At 39.6% G+C, this 22,224-nt stretch overlaps 1 protein-coding gene across 1 annotated transcript in view; it reads left to right on the forward strand.

The window, feature by feature from the left end:
- CDCA2 (cell division cycle associated 2) overlaps positions 1 to 22,224 on the forward strand; it is a 40,814-nt gene that overhangs the window by 14,024 nt on the left and 4,566 nt on the right. The window contains exons 6-13 of the mRNA XM_040243318.1: positions 468 to 670; positions 2,850 to 2,937; positions 4,050 to 4,258; positions 5,035 to 5,119; positions 5,750 to 5,967; positions 10,958 to 11,036; positions 12,445 to 12,533; positions 13,369 to 13,506. Of these exons, the coding sequence (XP_040099252.1) occupies positions 468 to 670; positions 2,850 to 2,937; positions 4,050 to 4,258; positions 5,035 to 5,119; positions 5,750 to 5,967; positions 10,958 to 11,036; positions 12,445 to 12,533; positions 13,369 to 13,506 (1,109 nt within the window). The remainder of the gene's footprint in view (positions 1 to 467; positions 671 to 2,849; positions 2,938 to 4,049; positions 4,259 to 5,034; positions 5,120 to 5,749; positions 5,968 to 10,957; positions 11,037 to 12,444; positions 12,534 to 13,368; positions 13,507 to 22,224) is intronic.

Below are 22,224 nucleotides of genomic sequence, written 5' to 3' on the forward strand. Positions count from 1 at the left end.
CTGGAGTGGGGTGCCATCGCCTTCTGTAGACAATTAAATTCCCTTTTTGTACCCAGGAAAAATTGTGGCTGTATTTTTCATAAAATCATATACAGTCAGAACAGAACCAATATTGGAACATAACCACATCCTTTAAAATGTTCAAAAGGAAAGGTTTCATTTTAAATTTAAAAATAGAATGAGATATTATATCAGAAATGCAAATATATCTTGGTGCATCTTTTGAAAGCCCAAAGAAAGTTAATTCTGATAATTAAATTGTTATCTTTTTAGTAGTCACGTTCTCTTGCATTTCCGTTAGATCTCCTTTTTTGAATAAAAATGTACTACTAGATTTTCCTTTTCATTGTTAAAGGAAGCATTAAATTACATCATGAAATTATGATGATGGGTGTAGTTTTCAAATGATATTGTAAAAGAAAATATTTGAACCTGTGTTTTGTTTTTATTTTGTTTTGTGTACCTAGCCAAAAAGGGAAGTCTTGGTGAATGTCAGCTGTCTGAGTTCTCTGCACAGTCATCATCCAAACGTCGGAGAATATCCTCTCCAGGCAGCTCTGACATAAATCTAACTGATGCGGTTAATCTCCAGACATGCAATGTCAGTGTTGCTGCTTGTCCCAGTTCAGACATGAAGTGTGCTGTTGAAACTTTTGCTGATCTCTCCCAGGTAATACACTTACTGCTGCTGCTGCTGCTAAGTCACTTAGTCGTGTCCGACTCTGTGCAACCCCATAGACGGCAGCCCACCAGGCTCCCCCGTCCCTGGGATTCTCCAGGCAAGAATACTGGAGTGGGTTGCCATTTCCTTCTCCAATGCGTGAAAGTGAAAAGTCAAAGTGAAGTCGCTCAGTAGTGTCCGACCCTCAGCGACCCATGGACTGCAGCCTACCAGGCTTCTCCACTCATGGGATTTTCCAGGCAGCAGTACTGGAGTGGGGTGCCACTGGGAACAGGAAATGAAGTTTTGGTTTTTCTAGCTAGCCAGTTTGAGGACTATCAATGCCCTTTTGCAATTTTAGTGCTTATGTACGTTGTGTTGAAGTGTTTTGGGCTTCCCAGGTGGGTCAGTGGTAAAAGAACCCTCTTGCCAATGTAGGAGACACAGGTTCAATCCCTGGGTGGGGAAGATCCCCTGGAAAAGGAAATGACAACCCACTCTTGTATTCTTGCCTGGGAAATCCCATGGACAGAGGAGCCTGGTGGGACTACAATCCACAGGGTTGCAAAAGATTCAGACTTGACTTAGTGACTAAACAAGAACAACAACATGCTATTACTATATTTGAGCTGGGTTTTAAATTGTGTATGTATGAGGGATTTACTGCTTGTTAAATTTTTGTGTGGTTGGTTGGCTTACTGGCTGTGAGAGACTGCTTTGATCAATATGTTGTTTTTGATATGAAAACCACTATGCAAAATGAAGCCCTGTGATCTTCTATTTATGATTTATTATTCTAGATACCAATGGTACCATGGTGAGAAAGTCTCAGTCCCACCCTTGAACAGCATTTTGTCTGCTGTGGGCAGTAGACATAAGAGCATCTTATTTACATAGACCTGATAAATGAGGTGACAGTTACACTTGGGCTGTACCCCCAAGGTCTGGGGTCTGACATGTCTGCGTGGCGGTCCCTCACTGGTTTAATACCAGCTGGAAAGCAAAGTGTCATTTAGCAATTTTTCCCTTGCTCTCCCCACTTCTTTCAAGTAGCCATAGGGATTTTTTTGTTGTTGCTTATAACTGCCTAGAGGCTGTCAGCATCATCAAAAGATGATAATCAACATGAGTTCAATAATACTATTGCAGATCCTTGCGTGTGTGTGTGCTTAGTTGCTTCAGTAATGTCTGACTCTTTGAGACCCTATGGACCATAGCCCACGAGGCTCCTCTGTCTATGGGATTCTCCAGGCAAGAACACTGGAGTGGGTTGCCATGCCCTCCTCTTGGGGGTCTTCCCGACCCAGATATCAAACCTGCATCTCTTACGCCTCCTGCATTGGCAGGCAGATTCTTTACCACTAGCACCACCAACCCAAGGATCCTTGACCTTCACACAAGTGTAAACAGGGAGCTAGTTCTCTCACGACCCTGAGTTTTGCTTCGATACAGTAGGTTCCTGTTTCTTTAGTGAGAGAAGACACCTTCTGCCAGTAGAGTGGAAGCTTTTTTCCTTGTACTTTCTCTGTCATGTAGCTCCAGCACGTGTCCTGTTGATCCTGTCTAGACTGGCTTAGTAGATGTTTGCTGCCCATTATGGTCAACCATCAGGACCCATGAGTTTCATGTGTATCTCAGAGTCGCTTATAATCTCTGCTCTCTCTGCCCTATTCTAGTTGATATGAAATCATCTGATGGTAATTTTTTAATCAGAATTTTGATTAATTTTTGGACACACAGCATGATTTAGAAATGGTTTCCACATTAATAGGAGTGTGTTTTCTACCCTGACCATTAATGGTTTTCCCTTTCTGGCTTTTGATGTCTTCTGTTGTTTGATTAGTAATTTTGTTTTTCATTATTTTGAGAATTTCCTCTTTAAGGAAAATAGTTAACATAGTATTCTAGACTTCAAACAATAAGGCAGCAAAAACTGTGCCCTATGAACCCTTCCTAGGGAATTGAGCATTGTTGGATTGGATGTTTAGGAGTGAGTGAGAATGAATATTCTGTTTTAGTTCTATCCCTACATACTTCCCATAAAAATTAACTAGGTAATGAAGTGATGTATTGATTGATTTAACTTCAGATTTCCAGATAATCTGTAATGCTAACTCAAATCTTTATAAAAATAGTAATCCTATAAATAATAAAATTTAATACTCCTTTACTGTTTTCTCCCCCCAATAAATCTTCTGCATCTGGTTTAAATCTACAGTGTGGATGTTTAATGAATGAATCTCCTCTACTTTCAGAACTTACAGAGGCTTCAAGTGGTAAGTATTATGTTTTTCCTTGGTACCTGTGCTAAATTCACCCATGAACTGTTTGTTCAGTAGATATTTATGGTTGGTTTACTTATATGTGAACATTTGGACACACTGAAACCATTCCTTGTATTTTAGGAGCTCGTAGTTTAGTAGAAATGTTTTAGAGCTCTTGTGTGAGAGATGACATACTGCCCTTTAACAGGCACAGCCACCTCCTTCCTTCTGCGCCTCCCAGTTACTATATTTTATGTCGTCTCTTTGTCCTCAGGCCATGAAGGCTTTGACTGTTGTGTTTATCATTGTATCTCTTAAGCACCCAGAATATACTTGTTACATGTCAGTCATCAGGCAGTGGTCTTCCATGAGAATTTGCAGAGGGAGCCTTGCCTTGTTTAACGGCACGTGAGGGCTTCCCCGGTGACTCAGTGGTGAAGAAACTGCCTGCCAGCGCAGGAAACACGGGTTTGATCCCTGGGTCAAGAAGATCCCCTGGAGGAGGAAATGGCAACCCACTCCAGTATTCTTGCCTGGGAAATCCCATAGACAGAGGAGCCTGGGGGGCTATAGTCCATGGGGTTGCAAAGAGTCAGACATGACTTAGCAGCTAAATAACACAGAATATGGGTTGTTTTATTTGATAATCTTTCTCCTCAGCGTCTTGTCCTCTCCATCCTTTTAGTGCTGCAATCAGAAGCATTTTTGGGACCAGGCTGGTATCCTAAAAATGCTTCTGATTGTAGCAATAAAACTGGTCAAGATTCATTGTCTAGCTCAGGTTAGTTTCATGATGGCCGTCATAGGTGTCATGAATGGAGGTAGGTTAACAGTTAATAGCTGAGTCAAGGATTCCTGTTTAACTTTGCATGGAGCTGAAACACCTTCCTTACCTTTACCCTCAGTATTTCGATTTGAACTAAAAGCTGTGACCAGTGCCACTTTCTCTCTTTTTTTTTTCTTCATATTTCCAAATAAAATCCCAGATGTTACACTCTAAGCAGGATGTCTTAGGGTTGAATTTCTGAGGAGCATGTTCCTCCCTTTGCAAATATGCACTACCTTTGGTGTAGAATGGACTGATTCAGATATCTGCCCCCCTCATGGTTACAACTCTGTTGAAGGAATCCAGGATGCTGCCTCCGTGGAAGGGAGAGGATCCAGTGATGCCGTTTCAGTTGATAAATGTACAGAAGTGAGCACAGACACAGCTCCCGAAGTCAGGTCCCTGGTTACCCCACTGGGCCAGAAGGACCTTCAGTCCTCCAAGACATTTGTCCTACGTTCTGTACTGAAGAAACCCGCTGTGAAGCTGTGTGTAGAAAGCCTGCAGGTCAGTAGAGAGCTATACCTCCTAAAGCAAATCGAATCAAGATTGCTTTTGGTTCCCAGAAGTACCTCTGAAATATTATCTCATACTGGCCTAATAGAAAATGTCTCACCATATTTTTTACGTCCTCTTTCTCGCTTGTAGTAGCACTTGGCACTTTCTTTTTGCTCTTTATTTTTTCATTAACAGTGTGGAATATAGTATGTTGAAGATTCCATATGCCTCCTGGCCAAAAAAACAAACACAAAATATAACAGAAGCAATATTGTAACAAATTCAATAAAAACTTTTTAAATGGTCCAAATAAAATAAAAATAGTGCACATTAAAAAAAAAAACAAAAGCCAAAACACCATATTATGCTATTTACATACTTGTTTTTTTTTTCTTGTTTTGGGGAAAGTCTTATACTTCAGATCATTTATACAGTATACCTCAGTTGACACTGTCCAGAGTACACTGTAATTCTGCCCACTCATATTTTCCTTAACTTCATTTGCCAGATCCAAAAGGAGGAAATGAATTTAGCCCACATTATGGATTCCTGTTTTTTCATTTTGGCTTACAACTACTTACTAGAGTAATAACTAGGAAACCCAGTTTTTCTTTGTGGCTAATATCATGGTATTTGAAGTTAGATCAATTATGAAAGTAAAGGTACTCTGCAGTACTTTATAGTATCTATCCTTGGCAGAAAAGGAATTCCAAGTTGCCATTCTTAATGACTGTGTATGTGTATTTATATATGTAAAGTTATTCATGCTTGTTTATTTTGTTTAGGAACACCATGACAACCTCTATAATGATGGAACTTGTCCAAGCTTAACCTCCAGTCTTGCAAACTGTTGCAAAGAACAAACAGCAGGTAAGAACTTCAGGTTTATTTTGAAGCATGTGGATATAATTTTCTTGTTATTAAAAACATCTGAGATAGTCTGTGATATTTTCAATGACCTGCTGATGCTTGATGCTTCTGAAATTACCTGGGAATGAAGAATATTTGAGGGGTAGGGGATGGAATCTCTGTAGAGAGTCTCAGAATTGGTTGTATCTACTTCATCTATCCATTTTTGTATAATGGTGAAATTTGTAGAGGAAATGATATTCCATTCTTGTCATCTAAATTCAGTATGCAAAATTTACTTAAAATTTATTACCACATTTTAATTGGAAATATTGTATATTTCTTCCATTTTAAACTTTTTTTCTCTCTACAAACTGTGTTTTGTATTATACGAATAGCCAATCCAGTCATGTTAAGATTCTAGGATATGCCTTTTAGATAAGAAACTTAGTTATCTACAGAAGGTAAGAAAATTGTAAAGTACTAGCCTTTCCAGTGTGGGAGACCTGGGTTCAATTCCTGGGTTGGGAAGATCCCCTGGAGAAGGGAAAGGCTACCCACTCCAGTATTCTGGCCTGGAGAATTCCATGGACTGTACGGGGTCGCAAAGAGTCAGACACAACTGAGTGGCTTTCGCTTTCACTTTCACAGCCTTGCCGAATTCAAAGAAGAGTAAGAGAGTTACTTTCGGAGAGGACCTAAGCCCTGAAGTGTTTGATGAATCTTTGCCAGCTAACACTCCACTGCGTAAAGGACAAACACCTGTCCGTAAAAAGGATTTAAGCAGCCTCGGTCCCCAGCTACTTGAACAGTCTCCAGTTCCTGAGCGGTTACCGCAACCAAATTTTGATGACCAGGAAGAGAATCTTGTAAGTATGGGAAGTGTGAAACAGACTTGTTTATGTTTTCATCATACCTCACCTATTTGCATGACCAGTAATTATGCTTTGAAATCATGAATCAAAATGAATGGTGGGTCATGATATAAGTTAATGCATTTTCTAGCTAGATTACTACCAGTTTTCTCCTGTTAAAAACAATAACTTCCATGACTCCTTGAACATAGCATATTTCCTGGAACCTTACTGACTGTAAGATGTGCCATTCTTTGAGAAAAAATGCTGAAAGTTAAACTGACACACACCATGTGCTCAGATTTCAAAGGTGTTAAGATGTGAAAGAACAGCAATCTTAGAATCAATATATTATAAATATAAATTGTTCTGAATTTCTACAGGTAGGATAACTGGATTCAAAAATTTTTGAATTTTTTTGATACATAGTGCTAAATTAGCATTCAGAAAGTATGTACTTGTTTGAACTCACAGTACTATAAGTAATCCTATTTTATTATATCTTTGTAAACCCTGAGTATTAACTGTACTTTTTTTTTTAATAGCTTAATAGGAGAAAAAGATGACTTGAAAATTTTGTTAGTGAGGTTTGAACATTTTCACATGTTTGTAGGCCATTTGAATTTCTTCTCTTGAGAATTACCTATTAATTTTACTTACCCATTGTACATTGGGACTGTTATTCATTCTCTCTTGCTATTATACCTTGAAATAAGAATATTCTGCTTTTGGCCAAGATGGAGTAAGAGGGACCTAATTTATAGTCCCATGAAAAAGAACTCAAAAGCCAGAGAAAAAAATAAGAAACAGTGGTTCACAGACACTGGCTACTGGAAGCAGAGTAATCCCAGGGGAACAAGGGAAGTAAACCTCATGAGAGCCCCATCTTGCTGCCTGGGCTGGATTTCCAGGCTGCAGCACAGGGAGGCGTTACCTCGACGGAGCCTGGAAGTCTCCCTGAGTTGAGAAGATGGAGTTTGGGCCTGGGAAGGTGAAGGAGGCTGGAGTTCGCCAGGTAAAATACCAGAGAAGAGACTTGCACAGAGAGAACTCTGGAGATCTGCTAAGGGTCTCTCTGGAGTCAGTGCTGATCTACGTACCTTTGTGAGTAAACTGCCACAGGCCAGGGAGGAACCATTCAAATGGAGCAGAGGGAAATGCCTAGAGCTCACACAGGACTTCCCAGGTGGTACTTGTGGCAAAGAATGCACCTGCCAGTGCAAGAGACGTAAGAGACGTGGGTTCATTCCCTTTGTCAGGAAAACCCCCGTGGAGGGAGGGCATGGCAACCCACTCCAGTATTCTTGCCTAGAGAATTCCATGGACAGAGGAGCGTGGTGGGCTACAGCCCGTGGGGTCGCAAAGAGTTGAACACGACTGAAGTGACTTAGCATGCATGCACATAGGCCAGGAATTGTGTTTGCACCAACCCTCGTAGCAAAATCTTATAATGCAGAGGGTGTCAGATGTTCAGAATATTGACTCATTAAATGGAGCAGAATTAAACTAACAGCCCACTTGTATTCATGTAGCTGCACTGCATAATGAAATCCAAGAATATAAGAAGTACTTTGAGCAACTGTGAAGCTCTGGAGATCCGAGCCAGGTGACAGGCAACAGATGTAATTGTCCACCAGCCCTTCACTCCTCCTCTGAAGGCCCTCAATAAAATGGTTTGATCCTTCCCACCAAAACAAAACTATCTAGCACCAAATAACGTTAAATTCAAAATGTCTGGCATTCAAGTAAAAATTAACAGTTGTGTAGGGAGCACTGTCCATAATGAGGAGACAGATCAGTCAGTAAGAATAGACCCAGACATGATACCTATGGTAACATATGTGGAAAGTGAAAGTGAAATCGCTCAGTCATGTCTGACTCTTTGCGACCCCATGGACTGTAGCCCACCAGGCTCTTCCGTCCATGGTAGCTCAGTTGGTAAAGAACATTTGTGGAGAGACAATCAAAGAGTTATTGTAACTGTATTTCCTATGCATGCAAGAATGTGAGAAAAGATTGAGCTTAAGAACACAAAAGATAAAGCAAAGACCCAAATTCTATACATTAAAATCTCCAGGAATAAAAAATGTGTTGGGTGAGATTAATAGCATATTAGAGACTGCAAGAGAAAAGATTAGTGAATTTGAGGATGTAGTAATAGAAATTATTCTCAATAACACAGAGAAAAAGACTAAACAAGAATAAGCAGACAATTCATGATCTGGGACAACTTCAGGTGGTATAATATGCTTGTAATTAGGGTTCCCAAAGGCGAGGAGATAGTGAACGGAAGAGAAAAAACATACTTGAAAAGCAATGGCTGAAAAATGTTCAGATTTTTTAGAATTAGAAGCCCATTGATCCTAAAGTTTATCAAATTCCCAGTACAGGAAACGTAACATACAGAAAGCTTAAAATCAACAATAAATGGCCTAAAAGGAGCCAGAGAGAAAAAGACACCTGACATAAGACAAAATAGAAGAGAGGCAGCAGCAGATTTCTTGCTGGAACTATGGGAACCAGAAGACAGTAGAGCAACGTCTCTTAAAGATGTATTTAAGTACTTAGAGCATAAAAATAAATAAATACAAAATACCTGCCCAGTGAGAATTCTCTATCCAATGAGACCATCTTTCAAAACAAAAAGTGAAATAGAGGCTTTTTCAGACATAGGAAAGTTGAAATAATCCTATTACCATAACAGGTTAGCCTTAGAAGTATTAAAAAGGAAGCCCTTTAATCCAAAGAAAAATAGTTCTGCATGAAAATCTGCATCTACACGGGAATGAAGAGCACTGAAAATGCTAAATATTTGGGCAGATATAACAGACTCCTTCTTTTTAATTAGTCTTCATAAGGACAATTGTTCAAAGCAAGAGTAAGAACAATTTTTTGTTTATATGCAACCAGATTAGCATGGCATCAAGGTAGGGAGAGGTTCTTAGGCTATAAACAAAAGTGGAATAAGTTTAAAGATAAAAACCACAGTAAAATGACAAAAACACGTGGGGTACAACTAAAGCCATGCCTAGGGAAACTTTTAAAAATTAAAGGCTATATTTGAAAATGAGAAGTCTGAAATTAATGATCTCAGGCTCCACTTTAAGAAACTAGACAAAGAAAATCAAACTAAGATGAAAGAAAGAAAGTAATAAAAATAAGTGTAGGGCTTCCCTGGTGGCTCAGTGGTAAAGAATCTACCTGCCAATGCAGGAGACACAGATTTGTTCCCTGGCCTAGGAGAATCCCACATGTGCAGAGCAGCTGGGCCCGTGCACCACGATATTGAGCCTGAGCTCTAGAGCCTGGGAGATGCAGCTGCGGAGGCCTGAGCCCCCTGGAGCTTGCACTTTGCAACAGGGGAGGCTACTGCAGTGAGAAGCCTGTGCACCACAAGAGAGAGTGACCCGCGCCCACTGTTAACTGAGTGAGCAGCAACAAAGACCCGGCACAGCCAAAAATAAATAACATTATTTTTTTTAAGTGCAGAAAATCAATGAAATAGAGAACAGAAAAACAATAGAGGAAAAAATCATTGAAATCAACAGATTGTGCTACAGAAAATAATGGTAAGCTTCTAATCTGACTGTTCAGGAAAAAAGGACAGGATACTCGTTACCAATACAAGGAATAAGGGAGGTGACATAACTAATTTCCTAGTAATCAATAAATTGAAAGGATAATAGAATATTATGAACAACTTTATATTATGCCAGTAAATTCAAGAACTTAAGCTGCATTCCTTAAAAGATACAAACTTAATTTCACTCAAGAAGAAATAAGTGGTGTCATTAGCCCTGTATCAACTAGAGAAATTAAACTGTAGGTAAAACCTTCCCACAAAGAAAATTGCATGTCTGAATGACTTTACTAATGAATTCTATCATTTAAGGAAAGTGCAATACTAATTCTGCCTCAGTCAGTCAGTTCAGTCGCTCAGTCATGTCTGACTCTGCGATCCCATGGACTGTAGCACACCAGGCCTCCCTGTCCTTCACCATCTCCTGGAGTTTGCTCAAACTCATGTCCATCAAGTCAGTGATGCCATCCAACCATCTCATCCTGTCATCCCTTTCTTCTCCTGCCTTCAGTCTTTCCCAGCATCAGGGTCTATTCCAATGAGTCTGTTCTTCGCATTGGGTGGCCAAAGTTTTGGAGCTTCAGCATCAGTCCTTCCAATGAATATTCAGGACTGATTTCTAATTGAGTTGAGCATGCTTCCCAATTCATCACTGTCAGCTTTAACCTGATACCATAATCAGACATTATAAGAAAAGAACACTACAGCCAGTATCCTCATAAACATATTAATATGCAAAAGGGAATAAATTATGAGTAAGTGAGATTTTTACCCCCAAAAGGCAAAGTTGGTTTAATATTTGAAAAACAGTCTATGGAATTCACCATATTAACAGAATAAAATAGAAAAATGATATGGGCTTCTTAGTAGGTGAAGAAAAAGCATTTGACAAAATCCAGCATTGATTTCTGATAAAAAATTCTGAGCACACAGGTGATAAAGGAATTTATTTAACCTGACAGATTTTATCTATGAAAAATTAACAGCTACTGTTATACTGTTATATATCTGCATTTATATTTGCCTTGAAGCTTGCCTGAAAAATATTAGGTAATGTTAGGTATTTGTTAATAGATTTTCTTACTTTACCGGGGTAAGGATATGGGACTTCAAATGATTCAAAAAGTAACTTATTGGTGGATCATCAATGCCTACCCTTCACTTAAAAGTTTTATTATTATTTTGGTGGATTATAGTTAGTAAATGTGGTTTCCTTTAGGATGATTGTAAATATTATAAACCAATTATATTTATATTCAGTATCTTATTTTGCTTTTTTTAAATTTAGTTAATCCCTTATTGATTTCCTATCTTTATGCTTATTACAATTAATTCTCAAAGATATATCTTATTTTCTTTGGGGCACATTTTTTATATGTCCACTGAATTTAAAGATATCTAATTTCTACCCTTTTGTTTGTTTAGGAAAACATAGACCCTCTTCAGGTTTCGTTTGCCGTTTTGAGTTCTCTTAATATGTCTTCAATTGCTGAGACTCTTTCAGGTAGTAACTTTTAAATAATCATAAATATTATTAGCTGTATGTATATATGAAGATCTCCTTAATTTAAAATTTTTATTTTTATTATGATCATAGTTGATTTTTTAAAAAACCCAAATAGTATAGAAAAGCTTATAAGAAATCTCATATCCATCTCATTCCATTCCGAGTCGCATACTTTATGATCACCCACACTTAACTTCCTTCAGTGGGTAGCCCCATTTTTTCAAGTCACTGCAAGCAGAGGAGTTGCTCTCTCCACTGTTAAGGATTCACAGTGAACTCCTTATCAGATTGCACAATTGAAAGGATAAGGGTTGTAAGCATCATTTGTAAATATACAAAATTGTTCATCAACATGGCATTTTGTGCCCACGTATCTTCCAAGGTCTCTGGCTTTTTTTTATGATTATGACAAGGCAACAAAGATCTCTCTGTGCTTTTCTGACAAACCAGGACTTGGCCGGCAAATATCATGGGCAGAGCAGGTAGGGTGGGAACCATTATTCATGTCTCTCCCCTAGTGGACATCCTTTAATGGATCACCAACATATCTTGTTGTCTCTCGGACACAAACTGAGCTCATTAGCACAGAATCCAATATGTCGAATGTTAAGTTACTAATAGAACTAAGTTGGAATCATAGTCTATCATCTTCCAGAGTTTATGCTCTTTGACGTGCTTCACTGCCTTCTCTTTATACCATCAAAAGTGATCCCATTACAATTTTTTGAACTTTGTGAAAGTACTTTAATGTTTTAAAATATTTTGAATCTCAAAATTAATTTCTCATGGTAATTAACATTTATGTTCAGATATGGGCTTCCCTAGTGGTTTAGCAGTAAAGAATCTGCCTGCAATGCAGGAGATGCAGGTTCAATCCCTGGGTTGGGAAGATCCAGAGAGAAGGAAATGGCTACCCACTCCTGCATTCTTCCCTGGGAAAATCTCATGGACAGAGGAGCCTGGCGGGCTACAGTCCATGGGGTCGCATAGAGGCAGATACAACTTAGTGACTACTGCTGCTGCTGCTAAGTCGTATCAGTCGTGTCTGACTCTGTGACCCCATAGACGGAAGCCCACCAGGCTCCTCTGCCCCTGGGATTCTCCAGGCAAGAACACTGGAGTGGGTTGCCATTTCCTTCTCCAATGCCTGAAAGTGAAAAGTGAAAGTGAAGTTGCTCGGTCGTGTCCGACTCTTAGCAACCCCATGGACTGTAGCCTACCAGGCTCCTCCATCCATGGATTTCCCAGGCAAGAGTACTGGAGTGGGGTGCCATTGCCTTCTCCGAACTTAGTGACTATAGGATACTAAAGCAAAATTAGTATTCAAGAGTATCCAGTGTTTCCAAGACAGCAGCTCTAAAAGTTTTTGTGAGCTTCCCTAATTTTGCTGTATCTTGCTCATCAGGCACTGATACCTCTGCCTCTTCAAGTAACCACGAGAATATAGCCCCCTTCAGTGTCGGTAGAGCAACGCGGACCTCTAACAGAAGAAGGGTAAGTGCTTGTGTTTGTTTCTAAATCTTGCAATAGCTTTTTTTTTTTTCTGTTTTCATGATCAAATGACTTATTGGTTAAATCTTGGTTTAATCTATGTTTTAAGAGCTAATACCTTATTCTACCTACCACATAACCCAGGGTGATGCTGTTTTCCTGATGTGATCTCAATTCTGTGAGGAGAAAAATACATTAAAACAAGATGATTTCAGAGTGTGTGTTCAGTGGAAGGTCATCTGTTTAGAAAGTTTCTTTGAGATCTCCGTGGTTTTATTATAAATTGCATCAAAGTGCAAAGTGGAGAAGAGTAGCATGTAATTAACAATCAGAAAATGACATAACTTTTCCTAAACTACATTCCACTGTTTTCAATGTGAGCATAACTCCCATTGAATGCATGTCTTCTGCAATTTTATTAAATTAGTTGAATTTGAATTTTTGTCTACAGCACCATAGTGCATAAACATATAGCATACTGATACTATTTTTTGGTCATATTGTTGGATGATAAACGCAAAAGTCAAACTTAGATAATCTAACAGTTCATGACTTTTCCCCCTCATAACCCATCAGTAGTTAGGTACTAATACTAAATTATAGGTGTTCAGTAGGTGCCTGAGACAATGATTCTTTTTTATTTTTTTAAATTTTATTGAACTTTAGTTGATGTACCGTGTTATGTTAACTTCTGCATGTTAATACTATTAATATTGCTATATGAACTGCAGAAATGAGATGTAAAATGGTAGAGTCCACAGGGGAGGGAAAAGACATGTGAAATGAAAATGTGACTGCCTGTGTTTTACGGTAGCCCTGCTTTCAATTTTCTTTCTAGACGTTGATCAGTTTTTCACAAGAGAGTGTTTGCAACTTACTCAATGCAGAAGCTCAGCCGTATAAAGAAAAGAAAACAAATAGGAGGAAGTCTCAAGAAAGCAAGCATGCAGACAGAGTCCTTCCTCGGAAGAATCGGGTGAGTGTGTGCTTAAAGATGTGACGAAGAGGAGACATAGTACATTTGTTTGTGGTGCGGTTAGGAAAACACGAAAACAAATTTTTTTCTAGTTAACATGGGACCAAGAGTATTAAAAATCAAGTCATCATAGAATAGAAGGGGCCGTAAGAGATTATATACTCAATTGTGCATTACCCAAAAGCCGTTTTTACATTGTCTTCATTGGGTTGGGTTGGGTACACCCAGTGCTGGGAGTCACCAACTCGAATGTGGAATTGATTCCTACCTTTGAATCTGGTCTAGTCTCACTATACTCTCTATGGGAATCCTCTGAGGGAATTTCTCAGGGATGAGTGTGCCATCTGTCACTTGTTTGATTTGGCTGCTGCCAGTGGGTTGATGGATGACCTTCCATATTGAAGGAAGAACTCAGAAACTAGCTCTGTCTTCCTCCACTCCCGGAGGCCTGTGTCGGCTCATGACATCACTGTTTCTTTGTGGAAGGCGGATCTAGCACTTTAACCCAGGTCCTGGTGGTCTCCACTTCAGTGACTGGACCCTCCCCTGTCACATCCACAGCCTGTTGGTACCCAAGACCTTTGTGTGTACCCCTCTGCACCCCCAGCCTCCTCTCCACCCAGCGTCCTCAAGCCATCTTACTCATGCCTCCTCTAGTGTTATGTTTACTCTTAGGCTTCCAGAATTCCTCTGATTTCATTTCCTATGTTTCCTCCCTCATCCTAAGGCGTGTAAGCTGTTTTCAACACACTGGTCTGTAATCTCGGGTCTTCATCCCTTTCATTCTGCTTCCTTCCTGGGTTAATGCCACCATTAACGTTGCTGCTGGAGAGCCTCACGGGCCACTGCAGAGTCACTGTGTCAGATGTTATTATGTTAATTATTTTTCCATTATTTTTCCACTATTTAGGTTACTAAGTTGTAACCTAGTGGCTAAAATCCAGTGCATCTTTTGAGATCTTGTTCCTACTGGCCGGCCCTGCAGCATTTGACAAAACTGAGATCTTTCCTATATGGTCTCTATTAAAGGTTTGTGTCCTTCCACCCATTCCTAAATGTTTATGTTACCCAGAGTTCTATTTTACTCTCTGACCTTTGAAACAGCTTATTTCCTGGGTGGTTTCATGTGCAACACAGTTGACAACGCTCATATGTTTCCTGTCTATAAATATAGGTTCAGCTACCTACTAGGCATCTTTCCTTAAACTACCCTGCCAACACTTCAAAAACCAACATTTCCATAAGTAAACTCATCCATTTAGACTCTGGAAGTTTAGTTTTTTAATGTTACTGGAGGAGATAATTTAGCAAAATGAGGAAGTAAGCTTGAGAATTCAGGACACAGTGGGTCTAATAATAATGACAGAGAACAGAAATCTCTGATCATAGCTGTTCAGTCAGCCTGGAAGAGCAATCAACCCAAATTTGAACTAGAGAAGAGTGCTCTGGGGGTGGGGTTGGTTGGGGGGTGTCTCTGAAGGGAAGAAGAAAAAGGCCTGTGATTGAGCAAATGAAAGTTCTGCCATATAAGAAAAAAAGGTCATTCTGTACCATCCTAAAGAAAAGTCTGTATGTAGGAGTTTTGGAGCAAATAGAAAACAAACTTTATGGAATTCCATAGTGGTCCAGTGGTTAAGACTTTACCTGTCAAGCAGGGGACACAGGTTCCATCCCTGATCCAGGAAGATTCCACATGTCTGGGGGCAACTAAGCCCATGTACCACAACTACTGAAGCTCAAGGACTCAAGACCCGTGCTCTGTAACAAGAGAAGCCACCACAGTTAGAAGCCCACTCATTGCAACCAGAGAGTAGCCTCCACTCACTGCAACTAGAGAAAGCCCACGTGCAGCAACAAAGATCCAGCACAGCCAAAAATAAAATTTTTAAAAAACAATAGAAAGGGAACTTTAATAAGTGTGATTTCAACCAACAGTAGGGTGTAAGAAAAAGTGTATTTTTTACGTTCCTGGGTGGCTCAGTGGTAAAGAATCCACCTGCCAATGCAGGGGTTATGAGAGCCTGGCAGGCTACATTCCAAGGGGTCGCAAAGAGTTGGACACAACTTAGTGACTAAACAACAACAAGCCACCCAGTCTGCAGTATTTTGTTATGGCAGCTAATGTGACAAACCAGTATATTGCCTTTTATCTAAGAAAGTAGGGAACATTAAAAAAAAAAAAAAAATGTGTGTGTGCATATATGATGAACAACAACAACAACGAGAAAACATAGAATAGATCAAAAACTAATAAAACCTGGTTACCTGTAGGGAGAAGAGACAGAGGAGGGAACAGAAAGGAAAAGGCCAGATTTCCCTGAATGTGTTTTTTACTTTTAACTTTGAACTGTAAAGGTTCTGCATGATTATGAAGCAATTAGAGTTCAATTTTTTAAACTTGTAAGCAAAATGAAACAAATTGATGTAACTGTATATCAAGTCAGTGGCTTAACCTCATAAATTTTTTTCAGGATCAGAAGTGTGAAAATTCCGAATGGGATGTACGTTGATTTTATTGTTCAGTTGCCAAGTGTGTTTGGCTCTTTGCAACCCCATGGACTGCAGCTTGCCAGGCTTCCCTGTTGTTCACTATCTCCCAGAGTTTGTTCACATTCATGTCCATTGAGTCAGGTGATGCTATCTAACCATCTCATCCTCTGTTGCCTCAGGAACTAAAATAACTGCAGAAAAACTTAAACAGTAACACTCACTGATAGAAGAATTTACTTTACAATGAAGCAAATAAGAAGGGATTAGTGTATGCATGTCTTTTTTTTTTAAACTGTCATTAAGAACCCAGAGCAAATAGATGGGGAAACAATAGAAACAGTGACAGACTTTATTTTCTTGGGCTCCAAAATCACTGCAGATGGTTACTGCAGCCATGAAATTAAGACGCTTGCTCCTTGGAAGAAAAGCTATGACAAATCTAGACAGATATTAAAAAGCAGAGACATTACTTTGCCAATAAAGGTCCATCTAGTCAAAGCTATGGGTTTTCCAGTAGTCATGTATGGATATGAGAGTCAGACCATAAAGAAGGCTGAGTGCCGAAGAATTGATGCTTTTGAACTGTAATGTTGGAGAAGATGCATTAGAGTCCCTTGGACTGCAAGGAGATGAAACCAGACAATCCTAAAGGAAATTGGTCCTGAATATTCATTGGAAGGACTGATGCTGAAGCTCCAATACTTTGACCACCTGATGCCAAGAGCTGACTCATTGGAAGAGACCTTGATGCTGGGAAAGATTGAAGGCAGGAGGAGAAGGGGATGAGAGGATGAGATGATTGGATGGCATCACCGACTCAATGGACATGAGTCTGAGCAGACTCAAGGAGATGGTGAAGGACAGGGAGGCCTGGCGTGCTGCAATTCATGGGGACACAAAGAGTCAGACACGACTGAGTGACTGAACAGCAATAGGAATCCAGACTCTTCACTGGAAATAAGATAAACTTTAAAATCAAATTCAAAACCTTGTTAGACTAAATTTGAATTTAAATTATCATGAACACATGCTTTTACCATTTAAAACAATTCTCTAGCTCTTTCTGTTGATAAATTGTAGAAGCACTGAGCCTCCTTTGTACCTAGATTGCCATGTCTACCATCTCAACTGAAAGGGATCAATATTACCTTAGTGAAATGACCACTTTCAGATTTACAGCAGCAAATGCAGAAAATGAGCCCAGATCTGGAGCTGTGTGCATGCAAGGATGCCTGAGAAACTTCTGGGGCCATGTTAAAGGACACACAATCATTTCTAAGGGTCCTCTGCTGACCAAAGGTAGGACAGTGTAACCATCAGAGATATTGATTGCAGTGGTTTGAAACAGAAACATCAAATAGGAAAAAACACTTAATTTCCTCATAATGAAAAACTAACCACAAAACTTAAAGGTCACCTTAGAAGCTGTCTAGGACATCAACTCTTATTTTCGGGTTTTTTCGTTTTGGAAAGCTAGAAGATAAAATTTGAGCTACGTTTCAGGTAAACAAATAGTTTATAAGGGAAAGTTCTTAGGAATGGTTGTCGCTAATCAAAAAGATCTGTTCATGAAAACTGTTGAATGTTAGGAAAAAGCTAATGGGGGAGCCAGAGGTCATGGGCACCTGAGACCACTGATCATTTGTAGAGCCACACAGAGAGAGAATGTGGGCCTTCTGGTGCAATGAGGGCATTTACAACCTTCCAAGAGATGCTTTTTCCTAAAAAGGTCAAAGCTGTATCTAATTAACCCTGGATCTAATATCTAGTTGATAGGAAGTATCAGGAGATAGACGAATATAAAGATATACTTGAGTCAGTTCAGTTCAGTCGCTCAGTCGTGTCCGACTATTTGCGACCCCATGAATCGCAGCACGCCAGGCCTCCCTGTCCATCACCAACTCCCGGAGTTCACTCAGACTCACGTCCATCAAATCAGTGACGCCATCCAGCCATCTCATCCTCTGTCGTCCCCTTCTCCTCCTGCCCCCAATCCCTCCCAGCATCAGAGTCTTTTCCAATGAGTCAACTCTTCGCATCAGGTGGCCAAAGTACTGGAGCTTCAGCTTTAGCATCATTCCCTCCAAAGAAATCCCAGGGCTGATCTCCTTCAGAATGGACTGGTTGAATCTCCTTGTAGTCCAAGGGACTCTCAAGAGTCTTCTCCAACACCACACTTCATAGCATCAATTCTTCAGTGCTCAGCCTTCTTCACAGTCCAACTCTCACATCCATACATGACCACTGGAAAAACCATAGCCTTGACTAGATGAACCTTTGTTGACAAAGTAATGTCTCTGCTTTTGAATATGCTATCTAGGTTGGTCATAACTTTTTTTCCAAGGAGTAAGCATCTTTTAATTTCCTGGCTGCAGTCACCATCTGCAGTGATTTTGGAGCTCCAAAAAATAAAGTCTGACCCTGTTTCCACTGTTTCCCCATCTATTTCCCATGAAGTGATGGGACCAGATGCCATGGTCTTAGTTTTCTGAATGTTGAGCTTTAAGCCAACTTTTTCACTCTCCTCTTTCACTTTCATCAAGAGGCTTTTTAGTTCCTCTTCACTTTGTGCCATAAGGGTGGTATCATCTGCATATCTGAGGTTATTGATATTTCTGCCGGCAATCTTGATTCCAGCTTGTGTTTCTTCCAGCCCAGCATTTCTCATGATGTACTCTGCATATAAGTTAAATAAGCAAGGTGACAATATACAGCCTTGATGTACTCCTTTCCCTATTTGGAACCAGTCTGTTGTTCCATGTCCAGTTCTAACTGTTGCTTCCTGGCCTGCATAAAGGTTTCTCAAGATGCAGGTCAGGTGGTCTGGTATGCCCATCTCTTTCAGAATTTTCCACAGTTTATTGTGATCCACATAGTCAAAGGCTTTGGCATAGTGAATAAAGCAGAAATAGATGTTTTTCTGGAACTCTCTTGCTTTTTCCATGATCCAGCGGATGTTGGCAATTTGATCTCTGGTTCCTCTGCCTTGAGTACAGTCACCCAAATCCAGAGCTTGGTGGCCACTACAGGATAATATGCCTCAAGGACATTCACCACATAAATGGCAGGGGTATAAGCCATAGAACAAAGGAAATCTCAACCAAATGACATGTGTGGAGACCTTGTTCAATCCTGATTTGAACAATTATAAAAAGACAATTAAGGGCCACTTGGAGAAAGTGGAACTCAGAGGAAATATTATGGAAAACTGCTATCTGGGTTTTTTTGCACCTAAGTTTTTATTTTGAGATCATTTTCAAGATGCATGCTGCTATCAGAAAAACTAGAAAGATCCCAGCTACCCTTTGTCCACCTCCCTCCATGGTGACATTTTGCAAAACAGTTGTACAGTATCACAGTAGTAAGACAGCAAAATACAGTCAAGATGCAGGACATTTCCATTGCTGCAGAGATCTCTTCTGCCTTGTAGCTCTATCCTCCTCTCACTGCCTCCCCCACCTTAACCCTCCAGCAGCCAGTCCTGGAGGGTTAAGGACCAGTCTGTCCTCCACTCCTTTCATTTTGTCATTATGTTCATGGACTCACACTTTAGGTAACCTTTTGGGACTGGCTTTTTCATTCAGTATCATTCTCTGGAGATTTGTCCAGATCTGTGTATATCAATAGTTCCATTTATTGCTGACTAGTATTTGTCATTTTAAAAAAGATAATCATTTCACAATATATATACTTATGTGTATTCCTTAAACCTACATAATGTTATACGTCTGTTACATCTCATAGCTGGGAAAAATGAATAAAAGTTCATTGTACAATGGAAAAAAATGAGCAATAAAATACAATGCCAGGTAATAGAATGTTTCTTTTTTGTGTGGGGGGGGGGGGCGGGGGAGGGGGGAAGCCCTTATCTCTTAGAGATATTGTAGGATTTTCAGATGAGATGATGTCGTGTCTGGGATTTGCTTTAAAATAATCTGAGCAAAGGGGGTTATAAATGAATCATGATATCTATGTTAGTAGAGGAGTTAGCTGTTGGGAACATGGGATTCAAGGTCCTATTCTCTCTTCTTTTTGAGTGTTTGAAACTTTACTTTATAAAATGTTAAAAATACAACAATCTGGGCCCCTTATTTAGAGAGATGGAGCCAGCTACAGGAACTAAAAATGAGCCAATAAATAAGTAAATGGCAGGGACAGAAAAATGTTTGCTTTTCACCAGAAGCTTTCCTGTTCAGTTTGATGTGTTGCTCTATACCTGAATTATTTTAAAATAATTTTAAAGTTACTCTAAATAATACAAGAAGTAAACTGTTGCATGACCTCATTTCCCTGTGTGAGAAGAAATAATGGTGATTAGGGAGTAAATAGAATCCCATTAAGCATAATATCTTCAGTTGTCCTTTGTCTCCAACTGCTAAACCAGTCTCATCATTTCTAGATCACATGGCTTCCTGAGGATTCCAATTGCTTAGCTTCCCAGGTGGCTCCACTGGTTAATAATCTGCTTCCCAGTGCAAGACATATAGGAGATGTGGGTTTGATCCCTGGGCCGGGAAGATCCTCTGGAGTAGGAAATGGCAACCCACTCCAGTTTTGTTGCCTAGAAAGTCCCATGGACAGAGGAGCCTGGCAGGCTACAGTCCACGGGGTCACAAAGAGCTGGACACAATCGAGTGCACGTGCACTCACATCTCTTGTTTATTACAGTCTAAAGAAGGCTTTTTGTATTGGAGTAAATTCAGGTATTGATAAAATTCTAACCTTTTTAGACAAAACCTTAAGATTACAAAGCAGTGAGTGAAGTGTCAGAGGAAGGATTTGAACTGAAGACAACTGGCACAAAGCCAGATATTTCCCTATTGCAACTTAGCTATGGAGTCCAAGTAAAGATTTTTCTCTTGGTTTCCATTTCCATTTCCCAAAATTTAATTTTCCCAACTGTTCCTTGGAAATCAACAGATGTTCCCTGAAGAAAAAAAAAAATGTTTCATGGAAAAATATTTAAGCCAGCATTTTTCTCATGTATATAGAGGTTATTTATACTGAGTACTTCTCAGAGTATTTAGTGTTCAGTGTATACTATAAATCACCAAGAGGACCATTCATCTTTTACAGTTCTAAAGTTATTTTTTCATGGAATGTTTTTTTCTTCTTTTGTTTTTACAGGATATCTATAGAAATCTCAAGGAACTCAAAGTTCTGTGCCATTTCTGTACTCTTAAATATCTTCCACTCTTCCACACCATTCGCTTCTGTGCTGTCACCCAAATACTCTCTCTCAAATGCAGACCCAGACGTTTCCCCTCTCTGAACCACCATGTGGTGAAGCCGTGTACTTTTGGGGTTTATTCTTTGCATCGAAGGACCTTGCTGGCTTTGTTGGCCTCTTCTGCTGCTGCGTTGTGGGTCAGTGGACCGCGAACAGCTCCTCCTCTGCTCTGTGCTGCCTTGCTTAGATCTGTTCCCTCTGCATTCGCTTGAAAAGCCCTTCTTTGCACTCCCACCATCAACCAAAACAATTCTCACTTGTTTAAAATTTGGCTTAGACATTCCATTTCCTGTGGACCCTGTCTTGAAAACCTCTTATAGGCCAGGTCTCCGTCTTCTCAATCTATGTAGAGTCTTTCCTGGTCTGTATGTATGTATTACAATTACTTGCCATTAAACCAAGAGTTCCCTAAAGACTTGTTCTTACATCTCATACCTAGCAAATTATTACCTCCACAAAGCAGTTTCTCCATAAATATTTGAATGGATGCCATTTTCCAGAAGTTCTAACTGTTAGCATTGTATTCCTTATGTTGACCTAAAATCTGGTTCTTTCCAGTATTATCACACTGAATATATTTCATTCTTTTTGCTCATAATAACCTATCTAATAATACTGTATTATTTCAATTCAGTGTTTGAATTCCCTTCAGATCTTCTCCATGCGAAACTTATTTATTTATTGTTTTTATATTTTTATGAGCTATATGCCTAGAAGTAGCATTGCTGGAATATCCATATGAAACTTTTTTAAACAATAGAGCATTAGTGCTCAGTTACTGATAGGCAGTCAGAATTGAACACTGCATTCCAGATAGTATTAAAGCAGTTTTAATTTTTATAGAAACCCACGTGTTTTCCATCAGTTATTACAAAACCTTTTTCCCTCATCTTCTGCTTCTGCTTATTGAATTCCATCTTATTTTGACCTAATCATTTTAATCTTGATTCGATCATCTCTTGTTTGAAGCAGCTTTGCGTTATCTTCAAATTTTATGT

This window comes from Oryx dammah, unplaced genomic scaffold, assembly GCF_014754425.2.
Source record: "Oryx dammah isolate SB20612 unplaced genomic scaffold, SCBI_Odam_1.1 HiC_scaffold_1, whole genome shotgun sequence".
NCBI lineage: Eukaryota > Metazoa > Chordata > Mammalia > Artiodactyla > Bovidae > Oryx > Oryx dammah.